Genomic DNA, 14949 nt, shown 5'->3' with positions numbered 1-14949 from the left:
ACAATGCCCATTGTATTTGATTGTGGGAATTTGATTGTATTTTTTGCCAAACACAAAAACCCGATTGGCTCAGTGCATGGTCACCCTCGCCAAACATTTCATCAGGAGCAATTACGGGCTTCTCTCTCTCGCTCAAGGAAAGGCGATCCCTCGGGGAGACGACATGTCAAGGTTTTAATCAGCACGTGTGACTGTGCAGTAAAGGGGAACCAGCAGAAGAGCTGTGTTTGTTTTAATATTACCATTACTTTGAAATGAATGTGTAATGTATGTAATTTATCTGTTGAGCGCCGGCCGTATATCAATGTAACGCATGCCAACACATGCGCGGGAAGACATAATTGCCTCTTGCACACTCCGCCACGCCTCATACGCTTCAATTAACCCACAAGTCTTTATTAGAGCTCCATATGTAGCCATATGTACCGCATTGTGTGCGCGTGCGAGTCTGCTTGCCACAGTGTGGGTGTTTACTTCACACCACATCACCTCATCCACTTTCAATCACGCTTTCGATCAATAAATGATGAAAGTTACAATTTTCCAGCTGTAGATATGTTACCATGCCCGCCGCCGTTGTCTGTTCAGCCGGCTGATGACACGGAATAGCCCGTCGGTCATTTTGGAGGTGAAGTGAGAATATATATTTTCTCTTCCCACCCATTCACCACGCTAAGCCAGTAATATATTTTAAAAATGCTATTTCGCATTGTGTCACGGCCGGTCAGTGTGTTGCGTGTAATATTGTCTTGCCCCGGGGAATGTTTGAAGTGACAATCATACCACGGCAGTGCCATAAACACAAACCGTGCCCGGCATATGCATGCAAATAAAGACGCACGCTTGTGACCCCTCCCCGCCTCCGAGATGTTCACATCTCCCACTCTGAATGTATTTCACACATATCTGCTTTTGATATTCAAAAACATTGGCGCAAGCAATCTAATTACAAGCAGCTTTACCCGCCCCCCAGCTGTCTGATGTGAGAAAATAAGAAAAGTTGTGTGTTATTTATGTATAAAACCGCAGCATTCCCTTTGAGAGGAGGCAAAACAGGGGTCGGCCGAAGTGGCGTTCCGTGTCAAGCTGCTATGTTCACGGCGAGGGCGGTACAGGAGGTGCAAATGGAAAAAGGTCTGGCAAGAGATTTGGCGATGTGTGATATGCTGCACACACACTGGGAGAGTCCAAAGCTTTGCGTTCTGATGTTGAAGATGACCACTTTCTGGCCACAAAATGTATTTATAGTTTACCAATTAGCCAATTATCAGCCAGCCAACTTCACACTCTTATTCAATGACACCCAAGTCACTCACCAGGTGAGGCTCCAGTGAACAGCCAGACAACTCTACACTGTCATTTGTTGACTCCCATGTCACTCACCGGATCAGGCCCCGGTGAACAGCCTGTCAACTCTACATTCGCTGGCATCCACGTTACTCAGCAGGACAGCCCCTGCAAAAAAGTCACAGATACTACAAAAAACAAAAAGTCACAGATACTACATTAGAACCAGAGTTTGGACAAAAATAAAACCTGCAACTTACATGCACAATTTTGGTGTTTAAGTCATTCACTGCCATTGTCGTATTCACTCGTCTTTTCTCAGTCCAGCCATTCAATCGCAGGAACTCATTTATATTTTTTTCAAATTTTTTTTCCCAACGTTAGGGTAAAAGAGGGTCTGAAAATGTCTGGCAGTGAATGAGTTAATAATGCAAAATCTTTTTTTTTTTTTTTGTTCCTTAATAATTGATGGGCTAATCAGTAGAATACTTGATTTAAAAAAAATATTTGCTCGCTGCAGCCCTTATACAGAGCGCAGCTGTCATAACATTCAGGATATTTGCCTTACGTTTCAGTCATTCATCCCCTTGAGTCCTTTTCCTCTCCTCCGCGCGCGGCGATCAATACCCGACATCTTTTGACCTCGCCATTATGGTTTAACATATTCATAAAGCAAACCTCAGATGAGATTTGAACTTTGCCGGCTGAAAAAGTCAATTTATTATTATTGTTATGGGATTTTAATGCCGAGGGCTCTCGCCTTTGCCTTACCTTGCTCCTTTGCACATATCTAATGTTCACACCGAATAGAAATAAATCCAGCCAGTCCTTTCCCAGCATTCCTGTGCTTGTGTCACGAGGATGACGGATGAGGGCTGACGTAGGCGGTCAGAGCGCATTTACGCACACCGGTTATGTCATAGGCGAGGCGCAAGACATGCTGTAATTGAACCACACGTCATGTGTATTTCTCGACTCGACAATATCACTGGGAAAGCTCCTCGCTTGTTTTAGCAGCCCCCCCACACGTCAGAAGTGATTCCATATGTTTTTTTTTTTGACCTGCTTTGAGATGGCTCTTTTGCACCCCACCATCAGAGCATGTGAAATAATGGGGAAAACATGAATATTTAAAAAAATAAAATCATTTTTTTTTTTAAATACAGCTATTTAAAATCTGAAATGATAAATCATTGATTCTACTTGTGTCTAGTGGACCAGCGTTTACGCCCCATGTGTAAAGTCTCTGCTGACGCACATAAAAAAGTCCACTTCTACAACATATTGTGTGTCAGCCACCAAAAGGCAAAGTGGGACCAAAGTCTTTTCCAAGTTCCTCGGAGTTAGACGGAGATTACAACAAGGTCGAGTAAAGAGCCGGTGTATTCATTCCCCCGAAGCCGAAGCTGATTTCAATTAGCGCGGGGGGTCCTGTCGTCATTGGCAGGTTTGAGCGGCACCGCTGTGTTTACTTTTCATCTCGGAGCCGCCGAATGGAGGCAGCAAAGGAAGTTGGTGTTGGCATGGCTGATGAACACGCAAATTTTTGCCAGTGGCAGCATGCAACGTGTTCCTCAGGTGAGAACACAAAAGTTTCGTTTATTTTCCTCCCCCAATTTGTCGCGTTAATTAGAAGTGCGATGCCAGGCGTCACATAAACACACGTTACTCTTTTGGCACACTGTTGACATTGTGAAAACAATTAAAGCAGATCTTGAATGGAACGTAGAGTTAGAGTTTTTCATTATTTATTTCAAGAGCGCTTAATATTCACTGTGAGCCATACAAGCCTGTGCATTGTTGCCACGGCATCACTGACAGCCGCTCACTCAGTAAAATCCACAGAGCCGCGCGAAAACACACAGTTAATAATTAATCCCGCTCATTTCACGCCTCGATATATTTATGCTATTATTTATTTATGCTATTAATTCTCATCAGAGAGTTGGGTTCCCCTGGCTGGCGGAGCATGGGCTTCAAATTAAATTTAATAATGGAAAGCTCTCATTAAGATCCAATCAGACATGAAGGCAGTCTGAGTGTAATAAGATGACCCCGCACTTGACCAAAAGATTCATGTATTATTGAGGCACAGGTGTCAACCCTGGGGATTTGCTGTTTGTATGACAAAGTGCAATTCCCTCGGAAACTATGTTGAATGCTGATGACAAATGAAAATGCAAAAGACAAAATTCACAATATTGTATGACAGGTAATAAATGCAAAACATGGAACAGCTTTATTTTTTTTTTTAAAAACGATTCAGTGACATTTAAAAGGAAATGTTAAAAAGTGGCACCTGCTAGCAGAAATCATCTGATATTCAGTCAAGATAATAAAATAAGTACAGTGGAGCCTCGAGTTACGAATGTCCCTTTTTATGAGCAATTTGGATGATGCACAAAATTTTTGTAGAAAAATTACCTCTATTTAGGTACTATTTTCAATATAAGAACGGTCTTGGCATGGATGGGCGACTGGATCTATCTTTTTTGTATTGCATTATATTTATTTTTAAACACACACAGGTTAAAAAAAAAGAAAGAAAAAGCTAAGTATAACTTAGTTTTGGCGCAGAAACGTATTAATTGCAATTCCATTCATTTCAATGGGAAACATTACCCCGATTTGTGAACGTTTCAAGTTACAAACGGGCTCACAGAGCCAATCAAGTTCGTAATTTGAGGTTCCACTGTATTCAACTCAGCATAGACTTAATCTTCTTTCGGAAAAAGTCCAATATTTTTTATAAGTGCGAAGGATGAGAAAAGTAATAATTCCCCCTGTGACAGATGTCGACGAATACAACAACGGCGTTGATATGACTGTTTAGAGACAGGCTCTGCAAACAAAGTATTGCATAAATATACTATGACATGTAGCTGAGTGACACACTTGTGAATAAGGGATTATATCCTATCTTTTTGCTCATCTCTTTACTCCTTGCTCTCTAACACACGATTGTACGTGCATACTCAAACACCCAAAGTCTCGGGAGACGCAGACGTGGCGTTTGATATTTCACATGCATTTTCTCTCGCCGCCTAAATCTGGTCAGGGTCCGGAATTCATCGCAGGATCAAACCGACTTTTTCTCATCAAACCCAGGAAAGTGTGGCTAATGCAATTTCACTAAGTCACTGACTGACTTGATTACATGTGGGCCGGGGGAGTGGATTGCCAAGGCGCCAACGGGGGTGGGTGGCTGGCTGGCTGGCTGGCTGGAGGCTTGTGTGGTGTCGGTAAGTGTGAGGGGACACCGAAAAGTGTGCTGCTCAAGATTCAGCCGCATTAAGATTCATTAGGATTCCTCCCCGTTCCCGCGCTAAGCCGTCCCTTCTTCCACACGCCGCTAATCCCGGATGCTCACCAAAGTCCAGACCAACAAAAACATTTTTCCCCAATTATGTGGCGACGGCTGGTAGCAGTCGGGTGCCATCCTGACCCTGTCACGTCCAGACAGGTCTGAAGGAGCCCCATGCATATTAATGCCTCCCGCTATTTAATATTCATCGGTGTTATGCCCTGTTGGCAGCTGCTCCCAGACCCTCATGGATCAGTGAGGTTTCCTCCTCGCCTGCCTCGTCTGACACTGTTGCAGATGTTTAGAGCGTGAAATTAAATTGGTCATTGTCATCGGGGTCCGCACGCGGGGGAGTTGCTTGTTTGTGCACGTGCGAGCTGTTTACGGTTGGACAGGTAACGAAAACTTCCCAGAAGTCTCGGAAGTTGGGCGAAGGATGGAAGATGAGCGCTCAGGTGGCAGCTTTTGTTTGTATTCCTCTAATTGAGTCCTAATTGAATTGGCAGCAGAAGGAGGAGTCAGACAGGCGGCGGGCGTTGTCGGATGACAGCAGATCAGTCAGAGGTTCTCCATTTGAAAGTTGGCAAAGGAATAAAGAACGACCTCGTCACTTCTCATGAAAATTCACCGAGAGTTGTCTCCCGCGCGTTTCGAATAAAACATGTTCGATTAGAAATGCATTATTGAGCGCAGCCCGGGGAACAATAGCTTGATATGCATTTGAATGCACGCCGCCGAGGTAATACGGAACGCGCTTCGGCACAGCGTGGAGGTGTCTTTGTGTTCTATCACGCAAGCTTTGCAAGGCCATATTGGAAATGGAAATGGGAAAAGGACGACAACGCAAGGCCCAGGCTTTGTTCCCAAAACTCACTTCGCCCAATCCGGCTATCTTACACCTCTTCAAGTTTCTCATTAGCTCATTTAAAGTCTCTCAGGACCTTACGTATCGCTAAATCACAATTTGCTTGCGAACACGGTGTGCGCCTTCATCCGTGGATTGTATTCCACCAAGACGCGCACACCTGAACACACGATCATTCTTTCCGCCGCGCAGTTTGCCGTATCGACGGAAAGCCACAATTCCGTCTCCCGTCAATTATATTGATTACTTCAGCATGAGCGGAGGTAATGAGCTTCAGTGTTCTTTCACTCCCATGTGATATCCGCCTCGCCCCCTTTTCTGCATGAAACCCAAACCCTCGATCCGCCGCCCCATTGCCCCAGTGTCGTTCTGTGCAAGCAATGACGGAGGTTGTTCCCGCGATTTCCCGATTAGTCCCTATTATCTGAGAAGCTGACATGCGTTGGTATTTGTGACTACGGGCCTATAGTTTCACTGCAGCAACACGGTGGTAGTGGTCAGCACATGTGCCACACAGTCAGGAGTCACTCATAAAGACTCTACATTGCCTCGAAATTGATTTGTAGTGACCAGTCTAAGGTGTCGCTTGAAGTCAACAAGGCTAGGCTCCAGTTACCCGTGAGATAAAATGGATGGATGTTTACTTCCAATTCAACCTGCAATTTTAGTCGCGTTTTCACTCGGGACAGATACCGGACATGGGTGTCGATACAGTACATCCGTACTTAGACTGGAAAAACACTCCAAGACTACGGCACCCGGTACCAGCTTATCATAAACATGGAATACTGTTCTGTCCACCCTTTATGACAGAATAAAGTACACATTGGGGCCCTATTTTCGTAGACGGGACAAGTCTGGTTTACCGTGTTTGGGGCCACGTTGCGCCTCGCTCAGTGTTCTGCCGGACAAAGCTAGCACGCCCCCAGCGCTCCTGACAATTTGGCGACAGAAAGTAAACTCAGTGTAAAAACGGTGGCATCTTCATTTTCGTTCCTAGGCAATTCTAGGTTAGGGTGGTTGTGAATTTGGTATACCGCGCGGCCCGTCCCGGTGGACGGAACTGCTGCGCCCCTGGGGCATCTGGCAAAAATCGGTGACAAAAAGTCGATTCCATATTGGTGGACTTGATCGAGGCGCAGGCAGACAGATTTGGCGCTCCGCGGACGTGTGTGGTGGATGTCATCGTATTATATTCGTAACTATGACAACAGCGTGGGACGATGCCTCTGAATCATTGCAGAAATCAATTCATTGAACAAATTGTAATTGTCTTAAAAATATTTGAATAGCTCAATTCCTTTGGCTTGCAAAAAATGTGCCACCCCACCCATCGTTAGTGCTACAAGTGTTTTTGATCGGGTCATTCTTTGTCTCTCTAGGGGGCGCCGATGACAACCTGATGGAAGGTGGAGAAATGAAGTTTGTGTGTAAGCCAGGAGCGAGGAACATCACTGTCATCTTCCAGCCTCTTCTCAGGTACACCACTTTCTACGATGTGTCTACAAATCAAAATGAATTAGTGGAAAATGGAACTTACTTACAAGAGAAGAAACGCCAACACTCTCAAGATGCCAGAGATCCGGCACGTGACTCAATACCAGTAAAAATCAAACTAATTCGATTACGAAGCCTCTTAGTGGCCGTACATTGATTTGTGACTTTTTAACGTTGATCGACTTTCCATAAATCGGACTCCATGTAATGCACTGGACCTCCCGTTCGAAATGTTTTGTTGATTCCCTCCAGCAATTGGAATCGACAGCCGTCTCTGCTTTTACTTCGCATTAGATTCAAGTCTTTGGAAGGCCTACCAGTTTTCTACATAACTCCCAGGAGATTTGTACCAATCTAATAATGAAGACGCCAAATTGAATTGTGATGCTCTGATACATTACCTTCAAGGCTCCTTTAAAGTGAGAGGGCTCTTATTTCCTCGCTGAACGATTTAAAGCCACACAATGTCAATTTGTATTGCACAGGGGTGGGATGATTGTCACATTTTGGCACAAGAGGCGACCTTAGAAAATGTTTTGGCGCTAAAAACGGCGTGAACGCGCCGCCTGTGGAGAGTCCAGGCAACACTCCAGAGAGAGAGTAACTGTTAAAACGCTGCCTCGGAAGTACTTTCATGACCTTTCCTTTCAATCCAAGAGAAACAAAGTACCGAAAACAAGAAAAAAAAACCCTCCTTGCCTATGCCATGTTGTCGATAATGGTTTGTATCAATCACTTATAGTTGCTCAGCACTCCCTTCCTTATAACTAGAGCGAGAACGCCGCTGGCACGCCGTGGCTTACAGATGGTTTTCTAATGGCGCAGCTCTGCTGATGGATCGCTAAACCTCACGGAGCCAGCCGCGCAACTCGTGGCAGATTTAATGACAAAAGCATTCGGGGTTGCGCGCAAGCTGGCTAAATTAGACCGAAACAACTCATGCCAACTTGGGTAATGTCACTTTCTCGAACTCTCGCTAAGACGCTGGCATTTTTTTGTAGTTTTCTTAACGTTCCGAACGCATTCAAATGCACTCTTTACAATATGGGGTGTCATTGGCATGCCTTTTATGGCATTCGTCCCCTGTGTCTCTCCCGTAACTGAATCCAATGCTGCAAATCAGCTCGCGTATTAGGCGCCGCCAAGGCCGCCACTTGTTTACCATTCCGTCTTGGTCCGTCTAGCAGCAGAAAAGTTGAGAAGGTACGCTCTGGCGCCTTCAAGGTTGCGCGTGTCTGTCGCTGAATATGCCGAGGGGGATTATTTTTTTTTTCCACTGGGGCTTGGATGGGCTCTGAATCCCCTGCTGCTTTGTAGCCCGGGCAGAGAGGGACATCTTAGTCAGACATCGCTAATCACCACAGATAGATTGATGGTAATAGGAAAGAGGCAAGTAGGAAAATGCTTTCTGCTGTTGTTTTTGCATCGACAGTGTCCATCTGATGCAATTATGAATGGCAATAATTATAAAAGACAGATGTGTGTCAAGGCCGAGCATATGACGTGTCCTCTAAGCAGCCAGTAGTGAATATATGGCTTTGGGGGAAGTGTTTACGCATGTAGTAGCCAATTTAGTTGACTTGTGGGGTCTCCAGTTGACATTTTGCTGGTATTTCCACCTCTTGGACCAGACGGGCTTGGCATTTTGAAAAGATTCCGCGAGGGCTGCTAATCTCTCCCAGGTCACCCGTCGCACGAGGACCAAGCGGGTCGATGCTTATGGATGTAAATGAGACAAAAAGACATACATTAGCGCAATGTTAAACCAGGGACCTGACGTTATTTTATGGCTCGGACTCATTCGAAGCACGGCAGATGCGTACGTGGGACTCGCAGAGTTGGAGTGAGGAAAAACTGCCCGCAAGGTCGGCACGTGACAAAGGGAGCAGCAAGGGGAAGGACAATGGATCAAGCAATGAAAGTAATGAGGAGCAGACAGAGAGCTCCATGACAGGAAGAGGACAGAAGGTCCTGGCCACCCGCCGCAGTTGCCTGTGGTGAAAACGCCAACACAACATGACTCTGCACTAATTTCACACTCTGATTAAATCCCCTCCCTGAGATCAGACAGTCCAAAGACCACAAGCGGAAAAGGCAAAAGTGGGAAGGTGAAATGAGGCGTTTTTTTTAAGTTATGAAATGGCATTCTTGGAGGGCCTCTCAAATGACTTATTAGGGCTTATGTTGCTTAAGATGACCAAGGTGAGGGACTTTTAAAAAAAAAAAATCCCAGAAAAACACAGGATCAAGAAATACACGACTGAGTACATCTTTCATTACCAGTTTTCCCTCAAAATTGCAATTTGTAGCATTGTGCCGATACCGATGTCAATATTGGTGCCTTTACTGTACGTCTCACTTGGTCTGGAAAAGGTAGTGTTGGTGCATCTTCCTATATGCTCTACCAGCTCAAAACTCTTTTCCTATCTTTCCTCCCTTGATCAGCGGGGTTTTCCTCAAGTGTCTTTCTCAACCGCACCCATTAAATACCAGCACGTCGTCAAGAAGGAATTTACACTAGGAAAGGTCACGAGCTTGTGCGAGATGAATGAAGTCGACAAAAGAACGCAACAACACAGAGGCGGTAGCAGATGGCGGGCGACGGGCGAAAAAACACAAAGGGAAAGATGATTTCACAAAAGGAACAAACGGGCAGGTGGGTTGAGAGTAGAATAAGATAAGAGCGAAGAAGAAAGAAAGGGAGAAAGCCTCTTAAATTGCGTTTGTTGAATGGCTTGTTAGTCCGCTTTGAATTGGTAGTTTTGTATGAGCACGCTATTGTTGCTGTAAAACAATGTGCTGCCTGGCCATGGGGAGAAAATGAAAAAGGCCGATAACAAGAGCGCTTAACTGCTAAGTGCTTAACATTAAACACTGCAATATACCCTACTGATGTTCGGTGAAAAAAATTAAATGTTTCTCACAATGTATCAGGTGAATTGGACTCATTTCAGTAAACTGCATTCACACATTCAACAATTCACCCAACAGACTCATTAAAACGCTCCAAGACAACAACACCTTCATAACCTTAAACATCTGGTCATATACTATACTATTCTATCTTCAGTGCTTCAAAAACACTCGTGTGCTTGTTTCAAGCTATTTATTCACACGCACAGTTGAAGTTAAAAGTAAAACAAGCACAAAATAAAGAGATTTAGATGCAAACACAAACAAGTCGGCTAGCGTTAGCTTAATGGCAACACATAAGGCACAACATCGTAGACCAGCTCACACATGGCATCAATGTCACATGCAAGGCGAAAGTTGAATAATTGGCACCCAAATCGTGTTTAAAATTTTTGGGGACACCATTTATTGTCACTGTTTTTATAATTTTCCAGAAGTGTAACTTGGTTGCGTGTGTCTGACATGGACACACACACACTTTACATATTAAATCCATCATCGCGGGGGTCTTTTCTCCAGCTATAGAAGGAGGGATAAACGCTTTGATTTTATTTATCCACTCCATGATGGAATCACACTGGGTTCCCGTGGCGACCTGCGAAGCCGGCAGTCGTCATCTCGGCCGGGAGGGGCAGATGCGGGGCGCTTGAAGGGGTCCGGCTTGCCTCAGCAGTAGACGTCTTGTGAAGTCGGCTTTGATGGTCCTCCACGGGAAATAGCGGACACTGAGAGCTGTTAGCTTGTCCCATTAGAGGCTGAAATTGTGCTTGGAAACAAGGATTTGTCTAAATATAGAGCGCTAACACCACGCAGGAAGATCTCAATCATCGGCCAATCGGCTGTTTCTGTTTGGACCTGGCAATGTCCCTGATTGGTCACATTTGAAAAAAGATTAGACTTGTGTTTAGATCAGTTCAGTGCTTCACGAATAACTTGTCTTTTCATAGTCCAGCCATTCAATCCCAGGAATTTATTTATATATATTTTTTTCAAATTTCTTCAAACGTTAGGGTAAAAGAGGGTCTAAAAACGTCTGGCAGTGAATGAGTTAAAAAGTGCAGCTCTCATGTTTACATATCATCCTTACATGAACCATAAAAAGTTGAAGTGATCAAATTTGCATTATTGTTGTTTACCACTTATTGTCTACGCCACAGTTGTTTTGTGGAATTTTTATGAAATTCTACTGGTGCGTACTTAGAAGACTTCAAAGTGTTTTAGTAACTTGATCATTAAAGTAGATAAAAAAAAAACGGTCTTTCATATGAATTCATTGCTCATTTTCCTTTTTTTTTTGTAACCTTTAAGAACAAAACATTGTGTTACCCACAATCATTTAATGAGGCCAGCCCTCAGTAATTTTGAGCGTATAATAATTTAATTAAACCCTAATATCCTCTGAGCCGTTGCTAAGCAGTGACAAACACGGCAGGCCGGAATGCCTCCCGACGCTCGTGAAATCGCTAACCCACAACAAGGATGCGTTGATGACGCAAAATTCACACATTTTGGGGGATCGCAATTAATGTGTGATTTCCAGATTTTCTATTTCTCTACCTTACCGCCTTCCATCCTTCAATCCCCTGACAACATGAGCTGCCACTCCGCGTTACCGTCACATGAGCGAGCCCACAGCGGCCTTTGATTGGGGGCCGAGCCTTTCCAGGTCGGCGAGCCGCTCCCTGATAATAACCTTGTTTGATTGCTGGAGCGGCGATGTAATTGATTGATCGGCAAAGGCTTTTGTTGGGGGGGCTTTTGAAGGAGCCTGTGCAGATGCCAGGGAATGGGTGCGTGTGGTATACTGTACAAAGACATATGCTGCTAAGGGGTTATTTCAACGCCAAAGTTCAGTTCGGAATGGCAAATATTTTTTGGGGGGATGGGGGGGATAATATTTTGGGCATTATTTACGTTGGCTTTTCTTTGATTGAGCAAGCGTATCTAGTTATTTGATGTAAAGTTTATTCTATTTTTGTCCAGTTGTTTTATTAATGTTTTACCTAATATTTTTGTTTTGTTCAGCTAATACTATTTTCTGATTTTTTTTATTTTTTTTTAATTTTTATCTGATATAATTGAAAGTCTATTGTTGGTGTTTTTCTAGTAATATTTTTTTATTTTTTTCCTTACCTTGTTTGTATATTTTCAAATCTACCACTTCAACTATTTTTATATTAACTTCCTGAGACTTTTTGCCAAATATTATTTTCCACAATTTTGTCATCATATTTTAAGGTCTTGTCTGATAGTTTTTTAGTACTGTTCCGAGTGTTATTTACACTGGCTCTCGTCAGATCGCACAAGTGTACCGAATAATTTAATTTTTGCCACTCCCATTTGAAAGTGCTTGGTGAGTACGGAGATTCACCCCAAGTTGACTTTTGTGAAATTATTTGGGTTTTAAAAGCCTTTTATAAGTTAGTCCCTGTTTCTGGATAGTTCATTCCTGTCCGAGCTGGACTCCCAAAGGACCACTTTTACCACTTGGTAATTGCGGTGGTTTCAAACAATTAAGTTAGTTTGATTTGATATTGGATTACCAATGATTCTCACACTTAGCAGTAATCATACCATGAAGAAGCGAAGGTAAGACACGAATTTGAATCTCTGTGTTTATGTGCGGTGTCTCCCTAAACCTCCCACAAACCTCCTGGAAAAAACACAATATATATTTGTCAAAGAGATGGATGTTCCTCTCGGTTTGTCCTTCCTCTCCCATGCCCAAACTGTGGTCCCCCACTGAGTGTGCGAGCGGTGGAAAAGTCAAACCGGCAGACTGATTGCACCTCCTTTTAAAGTTCTCCCTCACTGACTTCAAGTCTAGAAACAGTTTAGCAATAAAGCCCTACACAGAACTTTGCACAAGTGGAGTGTGATTGGTAGGGAATTTGAGACACAGTATAGTGGAAACGGGGGTGGGCAAAAAAAAAAAAAAAAAAATCCATTATGTTTGATGTGAGAGTCTCACAGCGAAAACCCGGCGAAACAACATTAGGGCATGTTGTAATGCGATTGCGGCTTTGCGAATATGAGATTTCCAATGGATTTGAAAGCATTAGAACATTCTTTATTTGTAATATTTATTCCCCTCCGGTTTCAAATGCTGTTTTGCTAAGTACGACACCTCCCCTCTGTGTGATCCCCAGCTGGGAGCGATTATTCTTTTTGTGGAGGGAACATTATCATTTTCACATGGGAAAAAATATATATGCGTACCCACCACATTTTGCAGAAATTTCACGAAATAAATCAAGTGGTGCAAGCATGACCAGACCTAATGAGTTAGATTAAGCGGGATGCAGAGGAGATTGACACACACACACACACACACACACAAACACACACATGCTCCCCACCGCTTGACGAGATAGGAGATGGAGTGAGGCCATTATGCAAATGTCAGGTGTCAAGTGTAAATGAGATTGGAAGGACGGGAAGCAGAAGTATTGGATATCATCACACCAGAGAGGTGATGAGAGCATCCCGGCACGAAGGGACAGCAGAAGGATGCCTCACGTATGAAGAAAAGAACAGATATTGACAGTTCGGTTAACGGAGGTGGCACATGATCACAGTGTTTGCCTGAAATGCAGCAATTTTGTCAGAAATTGTGCTATATTTGTGTGTTATTTCTGCCAAAATGACGGCAGGCATAGGATGGAAAAAAATAGGGGTGAAATGAAATGACGTACAAAATATATGTAAAATAAACGCTCTGTTAATTTGGGGATGAGCCATAGCAGCCTAAGTAAAATGAAATTCAATACATTTAAAATTAAGAGGAATATTGTGATCATGCTAATCTTACAAAATAACTATAAAATAAAAAAACGAATACAACTAAAAAACGTAATTCAATAAATTCCAAAAAGATTAAATAAATTATATTATGTATATTAAATAAAGTGTTTATGAAAACAAGAAAATAATGTATGAATAGTAATATAATGTGTAAATAATATAATCAAGTAAAATTGTTGCAGAAATAAAAATTTATCATTAAAAATAAATACATTTGAAAAGCTAGAAATAATTTACAGTCAAAATACATTATGTACAACATATAAGGACGTCCGTGCACGTGTGTTTTTTTTCGTACATTATGATAGTAAAATAAAGTCAAATAAAATTTACAAATTACTAAAATACAGTAATACATTTTAAATACAATAGACTTAAATTTATAAAATAAGTTAAAAAGTTATAATCATAAGAATGTACTGAAATTCACTTAAAATAAAATATAAATACTAAAAAAATAAATAGATTATGAAACAAACTGAAAAATAATGATATTAAATTAAGTAAAATATAATTTTAAAAAGTAACAATGAAATAAAATGTAAATCCAATTACATTTAAATTACAATGAAGTTCATAAAATATTATGGTACAAAGTAATTAAAAATAAAATGAAGTGAACTCTCAACTCAACTTTACTTATAGAATATTTTAAAAACAACCATACATCAAGTAAAAATCTAAAAGCAGACACACTTCAAACAATCAAATTAAAATAATTGACAATTAAACATTAAAATGTCGAGTCTCATGCTGAGTCGTAAACAACAACAATAACAAAAAATGAAAATGATAAGAAAAAGGCTTCTGCGAGTTGCGACATGTTGAGCTTGTAGTAACCAAGATCATAGTTCTTGTCGTCATCTCTTTCTTCGCTTTTTGGTGCCGAGCGTCCTGACCTTTAGTCGCCCTCCTAGGTGATACACTTCCTTGACGGACGAACGCAATATTCCCCATATGGCTTTGAACATGAAAGGCGTCACATCAGAGCCCAAGTGAAACGTAACAAAGAAAAAGGTCATGGTTGTCATCTCTCTCAAGTGGACGCCCGCCGACCAAAACATGACAACAAGGCCGAGAATCGATGAATAATTTAACTCCTTGATTCGTATTCGCTCTTCCGGCGGCGCGGCATCCGCCTGTATTTTGCACTCGTCCCCTATTACGTGACAGTATTCTTAGAGTTCCCAAAATTGCATTTTGGGCCAAAATGAGAGATGTCACCCCAACACCCCACCCCGGGCGACTCGTAAGCTTCGACTGAGGCGCCACCAGCATC

General features: G+C 42.5%; 1 protein-coding gene across 1 annotated transcript in view; it reads left to right on the top strand.

The window, feature by feature from the left end:
• Positions 1–14949, top strand: part of exoc4 (exocyst complex component 4) — a 64265-nt gene that overhangs the window by 16435 nt on the left and 32881 nt on the right. The window contains exon 11 of the mRNA XM_086023047.1: positions 6839–6935. Coding sequence (XP_085879173.1) covers positions 6839–6935 — 97 coding nt within the window. The remainder of the gene's footprint in view (positions 1–6838; positions 6936–14949) is intronic.

The sequence above is a fragment of the Filicampus tigris genome, chromosome 22, assembly GCF_054856515.1.
Source record: "Filicampus tigris isolate MCC_2025a chromosome 22, RoL_Ftig_1.0, whole genome shotgun sequence".
In the NCBI taxonomy this organism is placed as follows: domain Eukaryota; kingdom Metazoa; phylum Chordata; class Actinopteri; order Syngnathiformes; family Syngnathidae; genus Filicampus; species Filicampus tigris.
Note: the sequence above shows the minus strand (reverse complement) of the source record. Positions and strands in the feature narration are given on the sequence as shown.